General features: G+C 35.4%; 1 protein-coding gene across 1 annotated transcript; it reads left to right on the forward strand.

Annotated features, from left to right (window-relative positions):
* Window positions 1-5,616: 5,616 nt before the first annotated feature.
* LOC114095086 (phosphoglycerate kinase 2-like) lies at window positions 5,617-6,870 on the forward strand. Its single transcript, XM_071613931.1, has one exon. It carries the CDS (start codon window positions 5,617-5,619, stop codon window positions 6,868-6,870), a length of 1,254 nt encoding a protein of 417 aa, XP_071470032.1.
* The last annotated feature ends 19,972 nt before the right edge of the window (window positions 6,871-26,842 follow it).

Below are 26,842 nucleotides of genomic sequence, written 5' to 3' on the forward strand. Positions count from 1 at the left end.
TTTAGCTGTTTACCAACTAATGCTTCACTGTGGAAAAATTATATAGCAATGCACTATCCCTAGTTTACATTTCCTGGCCATTTTTTAGAATGCAACTTAGTATTTTGCTGCTGTTGTCAATAGGGAGATCCAGCAATTCATAATTAAAAACACTATGATTAACTCACAAAAATCAATGACTATAATGACCTATGTAACTACATTATTGGTCATTTCATCACACCAAATTCTTCCTAGTGTTATAAAATGTATGTATATTTTGGGGGGGAACCAGGGATTGAACTCAGTGGCACTCAGCCACTGAGCCATGTCCCCAACCCTATTTTTGTGTTTTATTTAGAGACAGGGTCTCACTGAGTTGGTTAGTGCCTCACTATTGCTGAGACTGGCTTTGAACTCACTATCCTCCTGTCTTAGCCTCCCAGATGCTGGGAGTACAGACTCATACTGCCTCGATAGTAAAATATATATTTGACATTCATTATCACATTAGCATTTTTTCTTACTGCTGCCATTTCCCATAGACATCACCAATATTCAGTGTTAATATTTTTTTCAATTTTAGCCATTCTTATCTAATGTAATTTCATCTCAATGTAATTTTAGTTTTCATTCTCTAGATATTATTGAGACTGAGCAGTTTTTCATGTACTGTCTTATATCTTCTTTGTATAATGTCTAAACCAATTTTTTGCTCCTTTAAGATATTAAGCCTAAAAATTGTGATGTGTATTAGGATTCTCTAGAGGTACAAAACTAAGGCAGTGTATATATAATTATGAAAGGTTATTTATTAGATTGGGTAACATAATCAGAAGCTATATACTCCCAGCATGTCTGCAAGCTGAAGAGCTAAGGGAACTAGTAGCTACTCAGTTTAGGAAGCTGGAAGTCTCTGCATGACCTAACAGAAGTCTGAGGCTAATGGCTTGGATAGATACTGGTGTAAGACTAGACTCAAATGCTTCCAAAATTGGCATATGACATTTATAAGAAATGGCAGAAACAAGAAAAAATGTACCCACACAAGGTAAATCAAGGTTTCACAAACTGATAAGTTTTCTTCTTCTTCCACTTTTTGTCCCTTCAGGCCCACAGCCAATTGTCTTCTGCCACACACATTCAGGTCAGGTGTTTTCCCGTCAGTTTACTGCTCCACATGCCAATCATCTCTAGAAACATGCTCACAGACATACCTAAAAGGGTGCATTATCAATATTATGAGTCTGTCAATTCAGTCAGTAGCTAAAATTAACTGTTACACAATATTTATCATTTAAGTGCTAAATGCATATATTTACCAAATAGCACTCTGTCATCATATTCATGTTTTATTAATTCTTTATCCCTGTGTATAACTTGTTTACATGTTTCCTGATGGTATCCTTTGATTAAAAATATTTTATTTTAATGAAGTTAATTTTTCCATTTTTATTTTATGAACACTACTTGAGGTGGCCTGTCCAATAAAATTTGCTTACTTTCAAAACAAATATATTCTGCATTTTCTTCTGCATGATTTGCGAATTTCTATAGATTTATGATCCATCTTATATTATTTATTATTTGTTTATTTACTTATTTATTTACTTATTTTATGGGGCTAGGGATTGAACCCAGGGTCTTGAGCATGGGAGGCAAGCATTCTACCAACTGAGCTATAACTCCAGCCCTTATGATCCATCTTAAGACAAAGTTTTTAATATAAGATTCAATTTTTTTTCCCATGTGGATATCCAGCTTTCCCAGCCTCATTTGTCAAAAATAATTTTCTTTCCTTATTGGGTCATTTCAACACCATCTTAGGAAATCAGATGAGTGTCTAAGTGGGTCTCTATTTCTGACTTCATTATATTTCTTTTTTTTTAAAGAGAAAGAGAGATAATTTCAATATTTATTTTTTCAGTTTTTGACAGACACAACACCTTTGTTTGTATGTGGTGCTAAGGATCGAACCCGGGCCGCACACATGCCAGGCGAGCGTGCTGCCACTTGAGCCACATCCCCAGCCCAATTACATTTCATTGATCTATGTGCTGTTCCTTGTATCTTCTCTTAATTACTGTAGCTTGAAGTTCTCAAAATCAATAGTATAAGATATCCAAATTTTCTTCTTTTGAAAGATTACTATGGATATTTTAGGCCCTTTATATCTCTATATAATTTCTAGAATTAGCTTGTTAGATTTTACGTACAAATTCATATATTTAAGTTTAATCAAAAAGATAACACATCATAATCAAATAGATTTTATTCCAGGCATGCAAGGTTGGTTCTATATATGCAAATAAATAATGTAATTCACTACTTAAACAGAATTATTTCACAAATTATATGATCCTATCAATAGATGTGAAAAGGACTGTGAGAAATTCAACACTCATTCATACTTAAAACATTGAAAAAACTAGGGATCAAAGAGACTTACCTCAATATTTTAAAGGCCATTTTTTACAAAAAAAAAAAAAAGCCAATATACTAAATGGAGAAAATCCAAAATCATTTCCTTTAAAATCAGAAAAAAGACAAGGTTATCAACTCTTCCCACTCTAATTCAATACAGTCCAAGAAACGTTAAGACAGCAATCAGGAAAGTAAAGGAAATAAAAGGGATACAAATAGGAAAAGAAGAAGTCAAACTATCTCTGTTTGCCAATGACCTGATTCTATATTTAAAAAATCTTCCCCACACCCAACAACAACAAAAATCCACTGGAAGTCTCGTAGAGCTTATAAATGAGTTCAGCAAAGTAGTAGGTGTAAGATCAATTCCCATAATGAATTGCTTTCCTACACTCCAATAGTGATTCACCAAGGAAGAAATCAGGAAAACCATCCCATTCACAATAGTCTCAAAAACAAAAACAAACAAACCCCAAACAGATAAATAAACAAACAAACAAAAAACCTGGGAATTAATCTAACCAAGGAGATAAAAGGGTTCTATGATGAAAATTATAGAACACTGAAGAAAGAAATTGAAGAAGAACTTAGAAAATGAAAAGACAAGCCATGTTCTTGGATATGCAGAATCAATATTATCCAAATGGCCATACTACCAAAAGCAATCTACAGAATTAATGCAATCCCAATCAAAGTACCAATGACATTATTCACAGAATTAGAAAAAAAATTTAAATTAATTTGCAAGAATAAGAGACTGAGATTAACCAAAATAATACCAAGCAAGAAAAGCAAAGCAGGATGCATCACAATAGCTGATCTGAATGTATACTGCAGAGCTATAGTAACAAAAACAGCATGGCATTGGCAAAAATTTGACATGAAGACCAATGGAACAGAATAGAAGACAGAGATAAAAACACATACCTGCAGTCATCTGATAGTTGACCAAGATGCTAAAATATATTTTATTGAAAAAACAGGATTTTTAAACAAATGGTAATAGAAAAACTGGATACCTACATGCAGACAAATGAAATGAGATTCATATTTCTCACCCCGCACAAAACTCAAATCAAATGCATCAAAGACTTACAAATTACACCAGAAATTTTCGAGCAATTTGAAGAAAACACGGGGCCAACACTCCATTGTTTAGGTGCGGGCACTGACTTTCTTAACAATACTCCCAAAGCACAAGAAATAAAAGCAAGCATCAATATGTGGGATGTCATCAAACTACAAAGTTTCTGTACAGCAAAAGAAATAAGACCATAAAGAGAGAACCCACAGAATGGGAGAAAATCTTGGCTAGCTATCCCTCCAATAGAGGATTAATGTCCAGAATATAAAAAGAACTCAAAAAAACATCATATATATATATATATATATATATATATATATATATTTCCCAATCAATAAATGGACAAAAGAACTAAACAGAGATTTCTTCAAAGAAAAAACACAAATTGCCAAAAGTATATGAAAAATGTTCAAATTCTCTAGCAATGGGAGATATGCAAATCAAAACTACACTAAGATTTCATCTCACTCTAGTCAGAATGGCAGTGGTTAAGAATATAAACAACAATAAATGCTGGCAAAGTTGTGGGGGAAAAGGAACACTTCTACATTGTTGGTGGGAATGAAGACTAGTAGAACTACTCTGTAAACAGTATGGAGATTCCTCAAAACTAGGAATAAACCACTACATGACTTAGCTATTGCTCTCCTTCACATTTTCCCAAAAGATGGAAAATCAGCATACTACAGCAATACAGCACCTGAATGTTTGTAGCAGTACAATTCAAAATAGCTAAATTCATAATGTACTTGATTCCATGAGTAAACCTGGTGCCTGCCAAATGTTGAATGGATTAAAAAATTGTGACACACACACACACACACACACACACAGGAGTATTACTCAGTGGTAAAAAAAAAATGAAATTTTGGCATTTATCAGCAAATGAATAAAAAAAATGGAGAGTATCATGCTAAGTGAAATAAGCCAAACTCAAAAACTGAAAAGCTTGAATGTTTTCTCTCTTATGTGAAAGCTAGAGTAAAATAAAGGAAAGGAGGAGGGAAGAATAGGATAACATGAAGAATCAATCTAATACAAATTAACAGGAGTGAAAGAAAGTCTAGTAGAACAAAGGAAAAGAAGGGGAAGGGGAGGAAAGATGAGAGGGAAATGGGGGAGGAGAAAAAGGGAGGATAATGAATTGAAATCAATTCCCATGCTTGTATGAGTTTGTGGTGATGAACCCAACTACAATGAGTAACAATAAAGCTCTAATTTAAAAAAATAAAGTTGTCTCATATATTTTCATTTCTAATAAAAATTTTCAATCCTAAGGAAATTATGCCTCTTTTCAGCACAATTTCTATCTTATACATGTAATGATGTAGAGAAGATAGAATAGGTAAGGAGTCTCATAATTTTATGCCTGGAAAAAAATGTTAGTATTGCTTTCAGTATTTTCACTGATATTCTCTTTGCTATGTTGCTATGGGAATCTCCTGCAGAAGCCACCAAGAATTCTTTTATGGTAGTCTGAGAAAGATACAGCAAAATAATGAAAACACAAAATCATCACACCACTAGAACATGTACACTGAAGTCTAACACCAAGCTAAGTCCTTAACAAAAATATTTAGCGAATCAAGGAAAAAAGTTAGACTCTGGTGCCTTGAATAAATAAGATTTAATTGACCCATTATTTCATATTCTCCCTTTGGCACTTCAGAGAGTTTTACGTATCAGTATGATTAAGATTTTACAAGAGGCAGGGTAATGCTGGGTTGGGGAAGGGGGGATGGCATTATTATTTGATTTATTTTCTCGTTAAGAACAAGTGTAAGTGTCAAAGGGAATTTGGAGAAAAGAACTCACAAACCTCTGGACCATTCTTATTTGTGTACTTCACTTACCCAACTCACACCATGCCTTTACTTCATCTTCCCTAGCATTTTCTATCTGTACCTGCCAACACATTCCAAACGCAGATTGGCAGGACTCTGGACCAATGGGCAGGCCGCATTGCCTTCCCCAGGCCCACAGCTGCCACGTGGGAGACTCCGGACCCAGGAAGGGGCGGGCCGAGGGGAGGCGTTAGGCAGCCCCACCAACAAGCCTCCCAGCCGCCCACCTAAGACCATCCTTCAGCACCCACAGCCAGGTGTCCACTAGCCCTTCCTACTGCCAAGATGTCCCTTTCTAAGAAGCTGACTTTGGACAAACTGGATGTCAAAGGCAAGCGCGTCATCATGAGAGTGGACTTAAACGTTCCCATAAAGAAGAACCAGATTACCAACAACCAGAGAATCAAGGCCGCCGTCCCCAGCATCAAGTTCTGCCTGGACAATGGAGCCCAGTCGGTGGTGCTGATGAGCCACCTGGGCCGGCCGGATGGCGTCCCCATGCCCGAAAAGTACTCCCTGGAGCCTGTCGCTGGCGAGCTGAAATCCTTGCTGGGCAGGGACGTGACTTTCCTCAAGGACTGTGTGGGCCCAGAAGTGGAGAAGGCCTGCGCCAGCCCCGAAGCCGGCTCAGTGATCCTGCTGGAGAACCTGCGCTTTCACCTGGAGGAGGAAGGCAAGGGCCAGGATGCCTCTGGGAACAAAGTGAAGGCAGAGCCCGAGAAGGTGGAAGCCTTTCGCCAGTCACTGTCCAAGCTAGGGGACGTCTATGTCAATGATGCTTTTGGCACTGCACACAGGGCTCACAGCTCCATGGTGGGAGTGAATCTGCCCCAGAAAGCAGCCGGGTTCCTTATGAAGAAGGAGCTGGAGTACTTTGCCAAAGCCTTGGAAAACCCAGAGAGACCCTTTCTGGCTATCCTGGGTGGAGCCAAAGTGGCAGACAAGATCCAGCTCATCAAAAATATGCTGGACAAGGTCAACCAGATGATCATCGGGGGCGGGATGGCCTTTACCTTCCTGAAGGTACTGCACAACATGGAGATTGGTGCCTCCCTCTTCGACGAAGAGGGAGCCAAGATTGTCAAGGAGATCATGGCCAAAGCAGAAAAGAATGGTGTGAAGATTACCTTTCCCGTGGACTTTATCACGGCTGACAAGTTCGATGAGCATGCCAACACTGGAAGTGCCACTGTAGAATCTGGCATCCCCGATGGCTGGATGGGTTTGGACTGTGGCCCTGAGAGCATTAAAAAGAATGCTCAAGTTGTGTCTGAAGCCAAGCTCATCATTTGGAATGGTCCTTTGGGAGTCTTTGAATGGGAAGCCTTTGCCAAGGGAACCAAGGCCCTCATGGATGAAATCGTGAAAGCCACCTCCCAGGGTAGTGTCACCATTATAGGGGGCGGGGACGCTGCTACTTGCTGTGCCAAATGGAACACTGAAGACAAAGTCAGCCATGTGAGCACTGGAGGGGGTGCCAGTCTGGAGCTCCTGGAAGGTAAAAGCCTCCCAGGAGTAGAGGCCCTCAGCAACTTGTAACTGACAGAGTCTCCTTCTCCTGTTTTCTGTCCTCAGCCTTTAGGTTAACTCAGTGCTCTAACATCTCAGCTTGACTTTGGTTAAAACTACCAGATATCAAGACCCAGGAAATGGGCAGGTAGTATGTTATCCACTTCTTCTTACATCAGTGAAAGCACTTGTTCACTTTAGCTGTGTCATGCCTTTGCCTACCCTCTTCAAGATCTCCTTTGGACCTTTGAACTTCACTGCTGTGCCTCATAGGGAGGATATATTCTTAAGTTGCCCATTAAAGTGAGTCAGTAAAGCTGAATCTCTCATTTGTCATGTTTTTTTTTTTTAGATAAATTATTGGAAAAGAATAGTTTGAAAACTCGTTAAAGATTGAGTGTCCAAATAAACTTAGAAAAATAATTAAATGTAAGAACTCATTACTATCATCAGAGTGCTTTCATAGAAAATGTCTTAATAAGAAAAATATAAATGAAAAAAAATATATTAAATCAAGAAGTTGAAAGTAAAGGAAATAAATTATATACAAAGAAGTTATTTTTGTGTGCTTGTGGATGTACACATATCTATGTTATATAGGGAGCTAGGAATCAAACTTGGTTTGTTAATAAAGATTTGATTGTTTTAATTGTAATGCAATAAATTCTAAAATTTTAAAGATAATTTTCATACTTTTATGCATGAAAGATAGAGGTATAAAATCCTTACTATAAAATAGAAAAAAAATATTAGAAACAAAAATACTTATTAGACAATATTTTCCTTAGTTTTGTAAACAAAGGGCTGCTAGAGGGTGATGCTATTAACAAAGATCAAAGTACAGAGAAACTCTTCCCCATTATAATGTGCTATGTCCCTATAACCGAAGATAAATTTATTGTATTCAATAACATGAATAATTGAACTTCAAATATAAATTTTAATACACCTGAAATGTCAAATTTTAATGAGACTATTGATAATATTATGTTAATCCCAAGGAAGAGGTAGAGTTTAAGGTATAAGCTTTAAAAGTAAAAAGACAACGTTTGAAAGCTTTAAACAAGTTAAAAGCACATTGCTTTTTCACATAAAAGTTAATAGTCAAATGTTGGCCCTTCTCCATGGGATCATATATGTTATGGTTTGGATATGAGATATCCACCCAAAGATCCTGTATGAATGCAGGGATTCAGAGGTGATGTGATTAGATAATGGTAGCAGTAACCTTATAGGTTCATCCTCATTTGAAAGGTTCAGTTTGCTGGGTGGTACTTCTGGGCCAGGGGAGCTACTCAAAGAAATTGGGTCATGGAGATGTACCCTGAGGAATTACAACATGTCCCCCAGATCCTCCTTCTCTTTTTGCTTCCTGTCTGCCATGTTGTGAGCAGTTTTCCACCACCTTGCTCTTCCACTATGATTTGCTTCACCTCAGTTCCAGAAGAATGGAGTTGTGCAGCCATAGGTTTAATTTCTGAAACTATGAGCTCAAAAATAAACTTTTGCTCCTCTAGATTGTTCTGACATGGTGTTTTGGTCACAATAAGGAAAAGCTGTCATGTAGCCCCTGTAACAAATCTTCTACTTTGAATAATTAGGTTTAGTCCTTATCTGTAGAATCTGTCTGGGATTTTGTTACAGGACTAAAAGTCTGAAGGGGAAAACAAATGTGAATCAATCAGTTTTTTTATTACTGCATATTAATTATACAGAATAAAAATTTCATCAGTACATTCATAAAAGTATATAACATTTTCATCATTTCCACATCCCATTATACCCCCTAACCTATACAGTATGAGTTTGGCTTTGGGTTTGTCCTAAAATACCTTTATTATGTTGATATAGATTCTTTTATCTAAACCTTTAGGACTTTTACCATGAAGGCTTTTTCTTGAAGGCTTTTTTATGTCATTTTTATCCTTTATTCTATTTGTATTTTTTTTCATATGTTGAACCATCCTGGTATTCCTAGAATGATACCAACTTGAAAACAGGGTGTGGTCTTTTTTCATGTGTTGCTGAATTTAGTGTGCTGGTAATTTACTAAGGATTTTAGTGACTACGTTCATTAATGACATTGGTCTACAGTTTTCTTTGAGGGGTACATTATCCAGTTTTAATATCATGTTGATACTGGTTTAATAGAATTTTGAAGCATTCCCTTCCTTTTTGTTTTATGGAAAAGTTTGAGGACCTTAGGTGTGAGCTCTTCTTTAAAGGTGTGGTAAAGTCCTGCACAAATCCATCTGCTCCTGGGCTTTTCTTGTGTCCTAGACTGTGGGTCGTTATGTTATCAGCATCAAAGGATCCACTGCATGTATTCAGAGTGCTGAATTAAATCCCCAGCACCACTTTAAGAAGAGAGAATAATCACCAGTAAAAAGTTAGATGCAAACCAGATCTCAACATACAATAAAAAAAAAAATTGTTAAACACAATCTCTGCAACTCTAATCAAAGTAAAGAAAGGGAAGGAATGACATGGAATACTCTAAAAAGGGACGTTAATGAAAGTAAACTTAATGCTAACATTTAAGAGAAAAAGAAATGAGAAGAGAAAGAAAAAGGAGAAAGGAAGGAAATAAATTAGAAATAAGAAAAAAAACAGAAAAGTACATAAGAGAATTTTTGAAAAAAAACAACACCATCCACCATCTGAATCTCTGGGAAGTGTTAGAAACCTATCCTCCCATGTCACTCACTACACAGTTTTCTATCTGCTCAGACTGCATATTCACCCAATAGCACTCTCTGCCTTCCTGGAGGAAGGAACTCTCTTCCAGCCCACAAGGAGTACCCCTAACCCAATTCAGCCATCATGTCCTCAGTGCTGATTATTATTATTTTTACTTATTATTTTTCTTTTTATTCTAAAATCCAATATTTCTGAGTACCACCCAGTCACTGACTCTTGAGTTGCATTCCAATGCTTTCCTATGGCCCCCCACCCCATCATGCAGCCTCACATCTTTTCATTAGGTTCAATATCCTGGAGCAGTTGGTAATTGATGAGTACCAAAAATCTGCCATGTTTTGGCATTGTTTTATTTTGAATACATCATTCCAATATTCCAAAAATTATTTTCACTTACTATATTGGCAATGAGTCGTGACATAAGGCCTATTTTTCAAGGGAGGCTTAATAATATATTCTCTATAGCTAGATAATTTGTACCCAGGTAAAAGTAAGTAGAATATATTAATAACAGAAAGTAGAAGAAGAATAAACACTGAAAAAAAATAACAGTTTCTGATAGACTATCCTCTGGTCATTCGAGTATTCATGTACACTTCTCATCTCACATAAGAAAACATAACTATTCCAAGAAGGACAGTACAATCTCTTGTACAGTGACTGCATCCTTTGAAATTTGGATCTCTCTGGATGATGCACAATCCATTCAGTGCAGCACAGAGAATTCAATAGTCTGGCAAAGTGAAAAGCAAAGTCATCATTCTCATGCTCCTACTCTCCATACTCCATACAAACCAAATGAATATACAGTGGTAAAAAAGAAATAGATAACTTCAATAAAAATACTCAATTAAACCCTCTCCTCGGTCTATACCCGAAGAACTTAAAAACAGCATACTACAGGGACACAGCCACATCAATGTTTATAGCAGCACAATTCACAATAGCTAAACTATGGAACCAAACTAGACGTCCTTCAGTAGATGAATGGATAAAATATGTGGCATATATACACAATGGAATATTACTCAGCAATAAGAGAATAAATCCTGGCATTTGCATGTAAATGGATGGCATGGCGTTAGAGAAGATAATGCTAAGTGAAGTTAGTCAATCCCCCCCCCCAAAAAAAATGCTTAATGTTTTTGTCTGATTCATAGTTTGGTAGGGAAGGAGAACATGGAAGGAATAGATGAACTCTAGATAGGGCAGAGGGGTGGGAAGGGAAGGGAAGGGGCATGAGGTTAGAAATGATGGTGGAAAGCCATAGACATCATTATCCAAAGTACTTTATGAAGACACAAATTGGTGTCAATATACTTTGTATACAACCAGAGATATGAAAATATATATATATAATATATATATATTTAATATATATTTAATATATAAATTAATATAAATATTCATATATAATATATATAAAAATATAAAAATCAATAAAAAATAAAATAAATGAAAAAACATTAACATTTCTATTCAAAAAAATTAAAAACACACTTCTCTTTTCATTTTTATTTCGATTTAAGAATGTTGAGAGCTCAATTGTTCTAACAATGAAAATAACAACTATGGATAACTTTACTAGTTAAAGTAATTTAGAATATAATTCTTCTTTTTTATTTTATTTTTTAAATACATGACAGTGGAATGCATTACAATTCTTATTACACATATAGAGCACAATTTTTCATATCTCAGTATATAAAGTATATTCACACCAATTCATGTCTTCATACATATACTTTGGACAATGATTTCTATCACATTCCACCATCATATAATTCTTCTTAACAAATATAATTAAATGATATAAAAAAATACTCAACTAAAATGCCATTGGTTCTTTACAACTTTAACAAATCATGGTGGACCAGAATTTCAAGAATCACTTGACCTGAGAATGGAAGAATTTCCATGGCTAGACTGATTCGAATCTCCTGAAATTTCTTATTCATTTTTCTTTCCTGGATCCTACTATGAGCAGGTGAGAAGTTTTTATTGCATTCTAACTTTCAAAACAATTTCTGAAGCAGGTATTGGAGACCTGAGCTATATCTGTCTCTGCATAGATTTCCTAGACTCCTCCTTGCTAACTTTCAGGAAACCAAGGACATCTTTACTTATCACAATTATAAGCTTTTGAAGCCCACGCTAGAGGCTTCTTAACTTTCTCAATAATCCAACTTTCTGAGAGCTGGACATGCATGGTGGTGCACATCTATAATCATAACAACTCGGCTGAGGCAGGAGGGTCGAAATTTCAGAGCCAATCTCAGCAGCTTAGCAAGGACCTAAGCAACTTACATACCTTGTCTTAAAATAAAAAGGGCTGGGAATGTGGTTCATGTTTAAGCACCCCTGGCTTTAATCCCTGGAATCAAGAAAAAAAAAAAGAAAAATCCAGGGTTCTGGTATCTCTAATCCCCTACAAAACACTCAAAAAATCTCTTTTAATTATACTTCTGAACCCTCCCAACTCTTGCTTCTACTTAATTGATTTTTGTTTGTTTGTTTGTTTGCTGGGACCACCTTGTATTTCACAGACAGCAAGCTGTGGCTATCTAATAAGTGAGCAAGAGAGCCTGTGATCTCGGCTGCCACTTCCTCATAAGTTTGGTTGAAAAGTGCAAGTGGCAGGTCTCTTAGAAATGGCACAAGTGATGTTATTTCTCCTATTTATTATTGTATTAGGGGAAACTAGCTTTCTCAATTATGAAAGAACTAATTTCCCTAGTTTGTTAGGCGATTTTGGTTGCCTTTCTTAGAAAGCTCTATTGCATATATTTTTTGTTTCAACTGCTTCATTTTTCCTAGCTCTGTTCATTTTGGGTTGTAGTAATTTATGAAAAACCAGCAAGTAAGAACCAAAATACACGGATATTTGACCACTTTATAAACACTTCCCTTGAAACTTTATTCTCTTTGGGAATGTTGTGCTTACTTAGACATCACAGGCAAAGGATTTATTAAGTGTTCCAGCAGAAAAAGGAGCAATCGTTACCATCCAGTCTTCCATGTCTCCTTACTTACCTTCTCTCACCTGATTCTTAAGAAAATTTAACTTTTGTGAGCTTTATTAAGACAGCAACCACAAAATGATCAATTTCTACATTACACAATCTAAAAACTAGTTGTTCTAAAGTAAGGAAAATTTTCCCAAAGAGAACTCTTGTCAAACTCTGGAGACATGTTTGCTTGTCATGTCTGGAGGGATGTTATTGTGGTAACTAAGGAAGCTATCAAAAACCCTAAAAACCACAAGACAGCCTTCCACAACAAAGAAGTAGTCAGCCTTACATGTCAATAGTGATTGTTATAGTCTGTAAACAAGTCAAGATGGCGCCTGGCATTTTGCAGAGGGAGTGGTTTGTGAAGTAACGCCAGTGAGCCATTAAGTGTGGAGATTCCTTATTGGTTGACTGCTGTATCTAGTTTATGTTAATTAAGATAAGCTGTGTGGAATGTATATATACACCTCCTGTCCTACAATAAATGGCTCCCATTCCTGCTGTATCAATGTACACAAGTTTCTCATCACCCCCCAGTTATTTTGCCCAGCCAGCCGGACTGCGGCAGTGATAATGGCTGAGAAATCTTGATCTTGACTGAACTATGGTAATAAAAAGACTTAAAAATATAATTTCTAAAACAACATAAAAATTTTGCTTATTACAGCATTGCTATGGGTAAGTAGACATTGCTTGAGCTAATTCAAAGACCCAGTGAGTAAAACATGGCTCTTTTATCATCACTAGAAGAAAGAAGATCAGTTTGAATGTTGACATATTCCAGGCCACTGAATAGGGATTAAAAGATTCAGAGAGGCATTCTTTATTTAAGGAAGAGCATGGGAAATCATCCATGTCAGCTGTGCTTACATGCCCTCCACCTGAACTCAGTAATATGAGCACATGTAGCTAATAGGCCATGTGTTCTCTGACTGGGTGCTCATGGGCCAAGTTAAAGCTGTTAGTAAAAGGAAGGAAAATAAAGTTGCATTAATTTAAAAATGTAGCCAAGAGAGGAAGCTGTGAAAACTTTACAATACACTGGAAGATCCATGGAGAGCATGCTTTTGTAGATGATTTACCCTAAAAGAAAGAAAACCTTATAGAGAACAAGAAAGAAATTAAAATGAAGTAAGATGACAACAATATGACATGAGAGATAAACTGATAAACGTATAAAAAATCACAGATCACAGATTCAAATGTTAGTACAAAATATTTAATGTTGTTGAAAGGAATAATCCAGCCTCCATGTCTCTTTACTTACCATCTCTCACCTGATCCTTAAGTAAATGTAATGTTAATTAATGTTGTTCAAAGGTGCTGAGAGAGAACTTGTTGACTAGGGATACTGTATTAGTCAGGGTTCTCTATAGGAACAGAATCAATAGGAAGTATGTTTATAAAAGGGAATTTATTAGATTGGTTTACGTGACCAGAAGCTGGAAAGTCCCCAAAGGCTGTCTTCAGGCTGGAGAGGTAGAGGAACCCGTAGTTGCACAGTCCAAGAAGCTGAAGCCTCGGAACAAGAGGGATCAATAGTGCTACCACAGTCCAAGACCAAAGGCTTCTGGAAACTCCCTGGAGAATCACTGGCAGAGTCAACTTTGAAGGAGTGAAGAATCCAGAGTCTGATATACTCAGGTGATCACAAAAGCAATCCAGAAACTGTTCAAGCTGGGCACAGTGCCCCACACCTGTAATCCCAGCAGCTTGGGAGGCTGAGGCAGAAGGATAATGAATTCAAAGCCAGCCTCAGCAAAAGTGAGGCTCTAAGCAACTTGGTGAGACCCTGTCTTAAATAAAATTCAAAATAGGGCTGAGTACCCCTGAGTTCAATCCCCAGTAAGCCCCCGACGCCCGCAAAAAAACCTGTTCAAGGAGAATTTAGCTGCATCTGATGCTGCTTCCTTGTTCTTCCAACTTTGATTCCATTCAAGCCACCATCCTATTGGACGGTGCTGCCCATGCTTAGGGAGTGTCTCCACTTCAGTTTGCTATCCCACATGCCAATCATTACTAACACACCCTAACTGACACACCAAGAAGCCCCTTTATCTTCAGCATCTCTTAATCCAATCAAGTTGACAATTCAAATTAACTATTACAAATACAATATTGGGCAAAATAATGAAAAGCAGATCTCAAAAGAAGCATTTGTACATACATACATATGAATATTGATACTGTCATCTGTCATCCACATGCATATATTATATACTTATATATAATATTTTCTACAGTTGCAACCATTTCACAGTAAAAATTATAATTATGTACATTAAAATAGCTTTCTACTTCTTAAATTAAATTTCTGAAAATTAACAACTATTTCCTTTGTTGTGCAGAAGTTTTTTAGTTTGATGATGTCCCACCTATTGATTTTTAGTTTTATTTCTTGCAATTTAGGAGTCTTTTAAGGAAGTTGGTTCCTGTGTCAATATGTTAGAATGTTGGACCTTGATTTTCTTCTACTAATTACAGAGTTTCTGATCTAATTCCTAGGTCTTTAATTCACTTTGAGTTGAGTTTTGTGCAGAGTGAGAGATAGGGGCCCAGCTTAATTATTCTGCATGCAGATATCTAATTTTCCCAGCACCATTTGTTAAAAAGACTATCCTTTCTTCAACATATATTTTTAGCACTTTTGTCTAGTACCAGATAGCTGTATTTATGTGGTTTTGTCTCTACATATTCCATTCTATTCCACTGGTCTTCCCGTCTGTTTTGGTGCCAGTACCATGCTGTTTTTACTATAGCTCTGTTTTATAATTTGGGGTCTGGTATTCTGATACTTCCTGCTTTACTCTCTGAGCTCATTATTGTTTGGGCTGTTTGGAGTCTCTTATTTTTCCAAATAAGTTTTAGTACTTCTTTTTCTAGTTCTGGGGAAAATGTCATTGGCATTTTGATAGGGATTACATTGAGTCTGTGTATTGGTTTTGATAGTATGGCCATTTTGACAATATCAATTCTACCTATCCAAGAACATGGGAGGACTTTCCATCTAAGTTCATCTTCAATTTCTTTCTACAATGTTCTATAGTTTTCCTTATAGAGGTCTTTCCATTAAATTAATTCCCAGACTTTTTTTTTTAGATTATTGTAAATGGGATAGTTTATCTAATTTCTTTTGTCAGCAGTTTCATTATTGGAGTATAGGAAAACAATTGATTCATGTGTATTGATCTTATGTGCTTATATTTTGCTGAATTCATTTATGAGCTCTGGAAGTCTTCTGGAGATTTTTTTATAACTTCTACATATAACATTATGTCATCAGCAAACATGGATAATTTGATCTCTTCTTTTCCTATTTGTATTCCATTTAATTTCCTTCTGTTGCCTGATCACCCTGGCTAAAATTTCAAGGACTATGTTGAATAGGAGTGGTAAGTGTGGGAATTCTTGTCTTATTCCTGTTTTTAAAGGAAATGTTTTCAGTTTTTCTCCATTCAGTATGATGTTGACCTTAGGTGTGTAATATACAGTCTTTACAATGTTGAGTTAAGTTCCTTCTCTCCTAACTACTCAAGTGTTTTAAACATAAATGGGTAGTCTACTTTGACAAATGCTTTTTTGGCATCTATTAATGAAATAATCTGATTCTTGTCCTTAACTCTACTTATGTGATAAATCACATTTATTGATTTATGTATGTTGAACCAAACTTGCATCCCTGAGATGAAACCCCTTGATCATAAAGCACTGGATTTTTAATATGCTTTTTATTCAGTTTTATAATATTTTATTAAGAATTTTTGCATCTATGTTCATCAGGGTATTTGGCCTGATGTGTTTTTTTTTCCTTTGATGTGTCTTTGATTTTGGTATCAGGGTTATGCTAACATCATAGAATGAATTTGGGAGTGTTCCCTCCTCCTTGGTTTCATGGAATAATTTGAGGAGGATTGGTATTAATTCTTCTTTAAAGGTCTGGTAGAACTGGTCTGAGAATCCCTCCCTGGGGTTTTCTTTGTTTGAAGACTTTTGATAACTTCATCAATTTCCTTTATTGATATGGGCCCATTTAAGTTTCCTGCATCCTCATGGTTTAATTTAGGTAGTTCATATATCTGTAGGAATTTCTCAATATCATCTAAATGTTAAGAGTGTGAAGAGAGAGCCTACAGGAGAAGATATTTTCCTCCTGCTCCTCAGGACATTAATATCCAGAATATATAAAAAAGTAAAAATCTTAACAAAAAAAGAAAATGACCCAACAAATAAATGGTCAAAAGAACTAAACAAACACTTCTCAAAAGAAGAAATATGAATGACCAAAAAATATATTTTAAAAAAATGTTCAACATCTCTAGCAATAAGAAAAATGAAAATTAAAACCACATTGAGATGTCATCTGACTCCAGTCAGAACAGCAATTATCAAGAGTATAAAATGTATTGGCAAGGATGTGGGGAAACAGTTACACTCATAACTTGTTTGTGAGATTGCAAATTAGTGCAACTACACTGGAAGGCAGTATGGAGTTTTCTCAAAAATATAGAAATGGAACCACCATATATCCTGAATGTCCCAATTCTCAGTTTGGATCCAAAAGATCTAATCAGAATACTATAAGGACACAATATGTATAGCAGCACAATACACAATAGCCAGACAATGGAACTGATCTAGATACTCTTCAACAGATGAATGGGAAAAAATGTGGTATATATACACAACTGAGTATTACTCAGCCTGAAAAAAAATGAATGTCATTTTCTGATAAATAGATGTAACTGGAGATCATATAATGATAAGAGAAATAAGTACAACTCAGAAAGTCAATTGCTGAATGTTTTCTCTGACATGCAAAAGGTTAGTCTCAAGTTAGCAGGGAAATGACAGAGAAAGAGAAAAGAAATGAAATGATAGGGTGTTATTAAATTAAAATAAAGATGGGGGAATAGAAGAAGGAGTTTGAGGGGGAGGAAAGAGGGACAAGATAAGGAAAGAACAGTGCAATGAATCTGACCTAATTTTCCAATGTACATATATGAATATGCTACAGTTAATCTCACCATTGTGTATATCCACAAGATACTGATTTTTTAAAATTTAAATAAATAGATCAATAGTAGAGCAGAGGAAAGGGAGGAGATAGAGCAACAAGAAAGAACACAAGGGTGGGTATTGGAGGTTTAATTGGAATAAATTATAACCCATGTATTTATAATTATGTCAAAAAATATCATTTTATGTATAATTATTATAAACCAATTTTTTTTAGAATTAAAATTAAGGTATTACCACAAGATGGCAGAATGGCCTTGAATTTTTTTTATTCAGGCTTACATTGTAGGGTTTGTTTTGTCCACACTTGCAATTTATATTATTTAATTCATGTGCTTAAAGTTGGCTATTCATTTATTTTCTGTGTATTTTACAAAGTATCTTTATAGAAAGAGCCTCCTTCAAGCAGAATTTGCTTAATAAGGCTGTAAGAAAGTCAATTGAAAAATAAAATTAATTGCAACTCTTCATGGCTTTATGCTCCAACTAACATTTTTCTATTACTTTAAAGTAATTTCCATTCTGAATAAGTTTGGAGGAGACTCCTAGAAACAAAATTTGCAATCCCTAAATCAATACACATTCATGTTAAAATTAGAAAGATAACAATATTAACTAAAGAGTAAAATAAAATATTTGGAAAGTGTCTAATTGGCAGGCATATAAACTGATATAAAACAAGAATATGTTTTAGTTGGCATCTCTTTGTCTTAGAGCCCGATAGGACCACTTGGGGTTTCCTCCCTTCTCTGTGACCTGAATAGGCAGTACTTAGGACAATTATGTCTTTATTTTCTTAGTTTTTTCTATCTCAGATATTGTTTCATAGATTTTTCCCATCTTGTCAATGGTTGCAGATGAAGGATTCAGTCTAGTCTCCCAATCTCTGCTCTTCCATCCAAAACACCAGTAAGGACTAAATATCACTTTATTTTATTTTTGTACTTGGCATTGAATCCAGGAGCACTTAACCACGGAGCCACATTCCCAGCCCTTTTTATATTTTATTTTGAGGCAGGATCTCATAATCCTCTTGCCTCAGCCTCTGGAGCTACTGGGATTACAAGCATGTGCCACTCATTCAACTTTTTAAAATTTCTTACATTAACATTATTTTTATTATCCAGCTGAGTTTAATGTGTTATTTTTTATAACATTTTAATTAAATCATCATAATTCTGCATAATAGCTGAATTAATTATGCCATATTTATACATACACATAGCATAATTTGACTCATCTCATTCACTTATCCCTCCCCTTTCCTCTCTTCTTCCTTTCCCCTGAACTATTTGCTCCACTCTACTGATCTATTACTAGTAGTAGTAGAAGAAGTAGTAGTAGTACTATTATTATTATTATTTAAATTAGTACATTATAGTTATGTACAAAAATGAGATCCAAGGAAGAATAACAATTCAGGCAGAGTCCAGAATCTATCAAATCCCTGGAGGGGAAATGAACATTCACTGAGAAATGTGTGCATTTGAAGCAGTGTGATAAGAATTTTGTCATCAGGGAATATTGTCATTTGCTTGAGACACACAAGGTACTAATAGCAGAAAATAATATTTCTGGAGAAAGCTGGTAGGAGGAACATCTATGAGATAGATAAGGCAATCAAATGTAGAGGAGCAATGGTGAGTTGAAGGCTGGCTCTTCATTAACCCTGAGAACCATCCATATCGACATAATTCTCTCTTTTCAAAAGTTTACCTAGACCCAACCCAAGACAACAAAATGTTAAAAATTAGAAGACAGCACGTGGTCATCCTATCTAAAAAGTTCTCCAGCAGGCAGGAGGGAAATCTCTTTTCTCCTAATAAAAGAAATTTGCCAAGGATATTATCACTTAAGTAAACAATATGACTGACATCACACAAAGTGATCTTTACAAGAAGATGTATAATTTTAATTTGTTTGCCGAACCCAGGAAGGTCATAAAAATTATTTCTGGCTTAAATTTACAATAACATGAACATGGGTCACTTCTATTTTTAATAAGTTGGAATAAATGTTAAAATACCAAGCTTGAAATTTGTAACCTGATGAAATCTAGATTTTTCTCACTCAGAATGTAAGTATTTCAGAGATAATTTTTAGCCTTTAAAATGTAGAAATTTACAACTAGATTTAATCTACAACCTTCATTTTAAAGGTGAATGAGAAGTCATATTAAAAAAAGGTTAAGAAGTAGTTCCACTGACATAAGCATTGACTTGTGGCAAGGAATGACATTCTTAAGCATAATGATTAGAAGGCCAAAGTCTAGGAAGAACTCGAAAAAGCTGTGTGTGTGTGTGTGTGTGTGTGTGTGTGTGTATGAAAATTTGTAACTACTTCGGTCGAATTTTCATATTTTCATCTTTCTGGGATAGAGATATATTGTATGGTACAGGAATGCTGCCCATTGTTATGGTCTGAATTTGAAATGTCCTGCAGAAGCTTCTGTGCGAAGAATTGGTCCTAAAAGCACGTTTTGGGGTTGGAGCCTTTAGAAGGTGTTGGATCTGAAGCCTGTGACTTCATCAGTGGGTTAATTTATTAATGAATCCATAAATCAGTGCACTGCTGAAAGGTGGCAGAAACTTTAGGAGCTGGGACCTATTTAGAGGAAGTAAGTCACTGCAGGCATGCTTTTGAAGGTTCCATTTGACAATATCCACTCTCTCTTTCTCTCTTTGCTTTCTGGCCACCATGAGCTACATAGCTTTCCTGTGTCATGTACTTTTATCATGAGACAATGCCATAGGCCTAAAAGTAACAGGGCCAAGAGACCACAGAAAAAAAAACTTATAAAATCATGAGACAAAATAAGTCTTTCCTCCTTTAAGTTGATTTTCTCAAGTGTTTTGTGACAACAACAAATATAGACAATGGGTACCAGGAGTGGATTGATTGATGTGACTATACATTACCATGTGGTTCAAAAGTCTTCGATATTGATTTTGGGGAGAAATTTGGAAACTTTTGGAGAAACAGGCTAGTAAAAGCTCAGAATATTATAAGATTTAAGGTGTTTCTGGGGAGAGTTCAGAAGACTAGAATGTTGATAGTAATGCAGAGAGTAAAGACTGCTGTGGGATGTTTTCAAGATGGCAGAATAGAGAAGGTCACTTTCCTGACTGCTCCATGGCATGAAAACAAGAAAGCTGATAAGGAACTTCTCAGCAAAGTGGGTGAGCAAAAGAAAGGGGGAGGGATTTTACTGGAATTTAATACTGGTCTTTCAAAGCAGATCTGGGACATAAGAGGATGGATATAATTAAATAAGGAAGAAATCCCCAGGGCCACAGCTGCTGCCATGGCTGGAGGCAACAGTAAGAGTGTTCCCTCTGTAGGCAAAGTGGAGAAATAAGGGAATTAAAGGAACTCACATTTTTAGGAGGCCTCAGGCATAACTGAGTACAGAGAGTTTAGAGATCAAACACACTGCCCAACTAAACTGAAAGGCATGTTGCACAATATCCTTATGCAGGAAAAAAGCCCCACCTCTCTAGGCTGCATGCACAGGACAGAGGAAGGAACCATTTCACAGCCACAGGCCAGGGGCGGGCAGATGGAGGAGCTGATTCCTGGCAAACCTGAGGAGTCTGGCCTGAAATATGAGCCTGGCAAACCACACTGAATAATATAGAGTGTTCTAAAGTGAACAGGAGAAAATCAAATGTGGAGAGAGGTTGAAACAAGGGACTACTGGTCATGGAAACCCACCTGGTTCTCCCCAGTCCACTCCAATCCAGGTGCTTGCCAGATCTGCTGGGAGAGATGCACCTGGCTGAGAATCTGAAAGAGTGAGGGTGGTAGAGATTGAGTTTGGAGACTGAACCTGAGGCCAGGAAACATGGGGCCTGCAAGTGACACAGTGAACTAAGAATTGGCTCCTGCACCACATAAGTGCAACCCAGGGGAGATCCCTGGGGTGCAGTCTTCTAGTGTAGACCAGCAATTGCTGGCCTGGGAAGTGCACTGATTTAAAATCTTTAGGCAAGTTGACATTCAGTGAAGAACCTGAAGGCTACGTAAGCCTAAACCTGTCTTTAGGTGTTCTGCCTGTGTGATTATTTTTCTCTCCAGAGATCCCACCTTGAGGGTAGAATAAGAATCACTTCAGAAGACCCCATCAAACATTGCTGAGAAGGGAAGCTGAGAATCTTTTGAAATCCAATGGAAACAATTATTTAACTTTTCATTGGTATCTTTCCCCAACTTTTGTATTTTCTCTGTTTAATTGTGACCTTAATGGTTCATGTACATTTATAAATATTCATATTAACAAGGCCCTATGCAATTCGGGGAGACCCTGCCTCTAAATAAAATATAAAATAGAGTTGCAGATGAGGTCTATTAGTTAAGTGACCCTGGATTCAATCCCAGTACAAAAAATGAGTAGATAGATGAATCTATAACACAATTAATAAATGGGCAAAGGAACTGAAGATACACATCACAGAAGAAAAATACAAATGGTCAAAAATATTTTCAACATCTCTAAAAAATTAGAGAAATGCTAATCGAGATTACACTGATTTTATCTCACTCTAGTCAGAAAGGCAAATGAATGGATAAGGAAAATGTGGTACATATATACAATGGAATATTACTCAGCCATAAAGAAGAATGAAATTATGGTATTTGCCAGTAAATGGATGAAACTGGAGACTATCATGCTAAGTTCAATGAGCCAATCCCAAATACAAAAGGATGATTGTTCTCTCTGTTATGTGAATGCTTACAAATAATAAAGGTGGGGAGAATAAATTTCACTGGATAAGACAAAGGGGAATAAATGGAGGTGTGTGATGGAAATAAAAAAGACAGTAGAATGAATCAGATATAACTTTCTTATGTCCATATATTAATATACAACCAGTATAAATCTACATTCTGTACGACCACAAGAATGAGAAGTTATACTCCATGTATGTATAATATGACAAAATGCATTCTACTGACATGTATATCTAAAAGAACAAATAATTTTTTAAAATTATGTGCTGCAGAAGTTTCAATAGAAATGAACACTCTATTGTAAATTTTAAAAATCCAAACTACAGCAAATATGAATATAGAGATGCAATTTCTAGAGGCTGAGAAGGTGATAGCTATGGATGAATAACAGGTACCAAAGCATGGTAATGTAAAAGTGATAAATTCATTATTATATAATTTGTAAATAACTAAAAAGAGCTTGAAGGTACCAAATGCAATGTAAAGTTAAAGAGATGAAAATGTAAATTATCCTGATTTCATAAGAATACATTTTATATATGTATAGTCTACCTCATAAATATTCGCAATTATTACATTTTAATCAAATATTTGAAAAAATGCTTGAGATGGAAATGTTAACTACCATATTTGTTTTCTCATTACATAGTATATACATGTAGCAAATTATCCTATTATACCCCACAAATTTTTTATAATTTCTGTAATAATTATTTAAAAAGCCATGCTATTTGAAGAACTAACCCCTTTTTTCAGGTACGGCTAGTCTTTCCTTGAAACCACATTCTTCTTTAACTATTTGACCTCCCTGTCCTAACTCACTTCATCACAGATTTTTTGCTGAGTTACATCTCATCCACAAATCACAGACTATCTGATCAGTGTCTCAGTTTCTGATTAAAAAAAAAAAAAACTTAAGGTGTGTGTGTGTGTATGTGTGTGTGTGTGTGTGTGTATGAAAGAGAGAGACAGTGAGAGACAAAGACAATAAGAGACAGAAATGGAAACTGATCATTCACTGAAGAAAATTAAACATCAATAACTTGCAATTCAGATATTCTATATATGCACTTACACATATAATTCCCTAATTTGGAGTAACACCAATTAAATGGCATGTCTATGGAATAGGCAGTTTGAGTTATACATTTCTTAATACAAATTAATAAAGGTGAATACAATATAAACATGAAAATGAATAGAGATCATTGAATTGTGGAAAACATGGTTCAATCTATATACTAACATATGCATCTAGAAATTCCTACCAGGGCTATGTATGTGCAACCAATTCATATTCCTCCATTTATTTAAAAAAAAAAAACAATAGTTAATATCATTGCCCATTAGAGGTACAGGGAATCTCTTATCATTAGTCCATCCCATTTCACTTGTGTGATACAGCAACAAGCTTGTAACAATCAAAGCCATCTGTAGATTAAAAGACTTTAATGACCATAATTTAGCATGTAGCTCAGTATTATTTTGAACCTCAAACTACCAGCAAAATTAGTTAATATAGGCATACAAAAACATAGCCATAAGCTCTGTTGCCATTATGTTCCAAAAGACACTAAAACCTATACTTTCTATTTACCAAGGTGAAATATAAAATCATTTCCAAAATAATTACATATAACAGATTACAAATGAATGTTTTAGATATCTGTATAAAAATTTTGTGTCCCTAAAGTTCACAAAAATCATAATCTTTGATATATTGTAATAGAAGCAATTCTAAAAACTCTTATTCTATGATGAGAATAATTTGGTTAAGAATTTTCTAAGTATTGCTTGGCAAAAATTAGATATATTTTAATAACATCTCAGTTTCAAAGAACAAAGTATGTTAATAAAAATTTTATAGAAATTTGTAGAAGGTAGCCATGTCATCAAAGCACAAAAAAATTATTAAGACATATAGTTATGAAATTTGAGATTGTTTATATGATAAATGTTCTAGACATCATTGGTCAAGATTTATGTACATAATCCAACTATGCCAAAACAGAAAAAATGGGTAATCTATACTGGTCTTAGCTCTCTCTCTTCACCTTCCCTCTTACAGATGAAACAGATAAGTCATCCTTACAGGAGAATCAATGGTAAGTAGTAATTTATTTCAAAATGAACATTTTATAACTTGTTGGTGGCCAAATAATGCACTTTATTTTTTTATGATTTCAAATTCTATGGATAACTTTCACTGAGGTAATTATTTTGATAAATTTTTTTAAACTAAAAATGAAAATATAAGTAGCACCTACTCAAAAGCTAATTTATGCAATGAAATATTTAGATAAGTTTTCTTATTCTTAAATTAGTAACAATTAATTTTTATCTCTATGACTTGTGTAAATAATTATATTAAAATTATCTTTAATAGAAACATGGAAAACTATGGTTGTTCCTGTATCAGAAATTTTCACTGATACGAACACATGATTATGCATTAATACAGACATGATTAGAATAAAAATAAGAAGTCATACTTGCTTTATAGTTTGATGTTGGTGAAAAAAACTATAGCAATGACCTTGAAACGAAAAATATTTTTAATGATTATCAACATAAAATACAACTTACTTTGTGAAATACACTCAATTCAAAATGGACCCCAAAACTTAGATGTTTTCTAACTGTTTTACTCAGCTTTTTCACTGCTGTGACTAAAGACCCAACCAGAACAATTGTAAAGGAGGAAAAGTACATTTTGGGCCTCACTGTTTTAGAGGTTTCAGTCCATAGACAGCCAGCTCCATTCCTCAGAGCTCAAGGTGAGGCTGAACATCATGGTGGAAGAGTGATGGAGGCAAGCAGCTCACATGATGAGCAGAAAGAGCAAGACTCTGCTCACCAGATACAAAATATGTACCTTAAAAATGCATTCTTCCTCTCCTCCATCCACACCCTACTTGCCTTCTGTTACCACTCAGTTAAATCCATCAGGGGAATAATTCACTGATAGGATTAAGACTCTCACAGCCCAATCATTTCTCCTCTAAACCTTCTTGCATTTTAACTCACATGAGCTCTGCACATCCAAACCATAATATTCTGCCCCTAAAAGCTCATGACCATCTCACAATGCAAAATACATTTAGTACATTTCCAAGAATCCCTATATTCTCAACAGTTTCAAGATTGCCCAAAAGTTCAAGTCCAAAATCTCCTCTGAGACTCAGGACAAGCTTGCATTGTGAGCTCCTGTAAAAAATAAAAGCAATTTATAAGTATCCAATATATAAAGGTACAAAGTAAACTTTTTCATTTACAAAAGTAGGGGCATAGAATCAAGGGATGGGACCAAAGCAAGACTGAAATCCAGCTGAGTAAACAAGTCCTATAGGTCCACTTGCAGCATCTGGAGCACAAAGCATCATGATGTACTCACCAATTTGAAATATAGGTTAAAAATATCATGATCAAGTAGTTATATCAAGACTATAAATATGATTCCAAAGTAGAATATCCAATGGCAAAATTAAACACGTTAATAAGGAAATCATGACAAAAATATGTTACTAATTAGAATCCCTACATATATCTGTTCAAAAAGAACAAAAATGCATAGAGGAAAATATGATTAATTTGTTAGCAATAATGTACAGGCAATTCTTAGCAAATATGCTGGATATTTATGTGTGTACAACCCAAGTGTTGGGAGGAAATGGAGGTGTAACTATAATATCACTGAGACTACTATTCACATATCTTTATTTTCTTCAGTTCTTCACAAATAATGGTTATTATATTTCCCTGATGACATCTTGCTAATATGTGGCACCAGGGCAAGGGCAGAATCTTCCAATGAATGGGGAACAGCGGTTGTCTTGAGGTGTGAGCAGGAGCTAAAATGAGTTCTTCTTGTAAGCAAAAATAACCTAAAGGGGAGCAGGCCTTAACAGATCAGCAAGCTGTCTTTATTAAGCAGCAGTGGAACAGCCCATTTTCAGGGGAGAAAATGACAACTGGTTACAAGAGAGGTCTGTTTCTTATAGGTTTTAATGAGAGTTAATCATAGCAGAATGTTTAGTATGATTTAGTCATTAGAGACTTGGGCAATCAGGAAACTAGCTGTGCAGGTTCAAAGTCTAAATCAGAAAAATAATTTTTCAGGAAAAATACTTTTACCTATAGTAGGTAGGTAAAAGTTCAAAACCTATTGTTATTGGGATGAATTTTCAGAGCCCATTGTTTTCCTTCTTACTCCCTAAGGCTTGTTATTTTGTCAGTAAATATAGTGATATTATGTCTATTGAGAAAATAATTGCCTTTGTTTCAAGTGAGCATATCCCACATGCTTATAATATGAAGAATGAGAATTGCTCATGTGAAGAATGAGCAATATGTGCAGCTTAACTCAAGCACACACCTCTCTTCTTCAGAAAATCTGCTCTTCTTTAGCTCTGTAATTCATGGTAAACCACAAACATTTCAAGTTAGAAATTTTTTAAATCCCTTCTGGCTGAAGGAGCAAGTATCAGGGTAAGAAAGGTTAATGCTAATAATTGTAGTATCTGATGATTTTATATTTTCAAATT

This window comes from Marmota flaviventris, chromosome 6, assembly GCF_047511675.1.
Source record: "Marmota flaviventris isolate mMarFla1 chromosome 6, mMarFla1.hap1, whole genome shotgun sequence".
Classification (NCBI taxonomy): domain Eukaryota; kingdom Metazoa; phylum Chordata; class Mammalia; order Rodentia; family Sciuridae; genus Marmota; species Marmota flaviventris.

Coding starts and splice junctions, on each gene's coding strand:
- LOC114095086 (XM_071613931.1), top strand. CDS start 5,617: ATGTCCCTTTCTAAGAAGCTGACTTTGGACAAACTGGATGTCAAAGGC.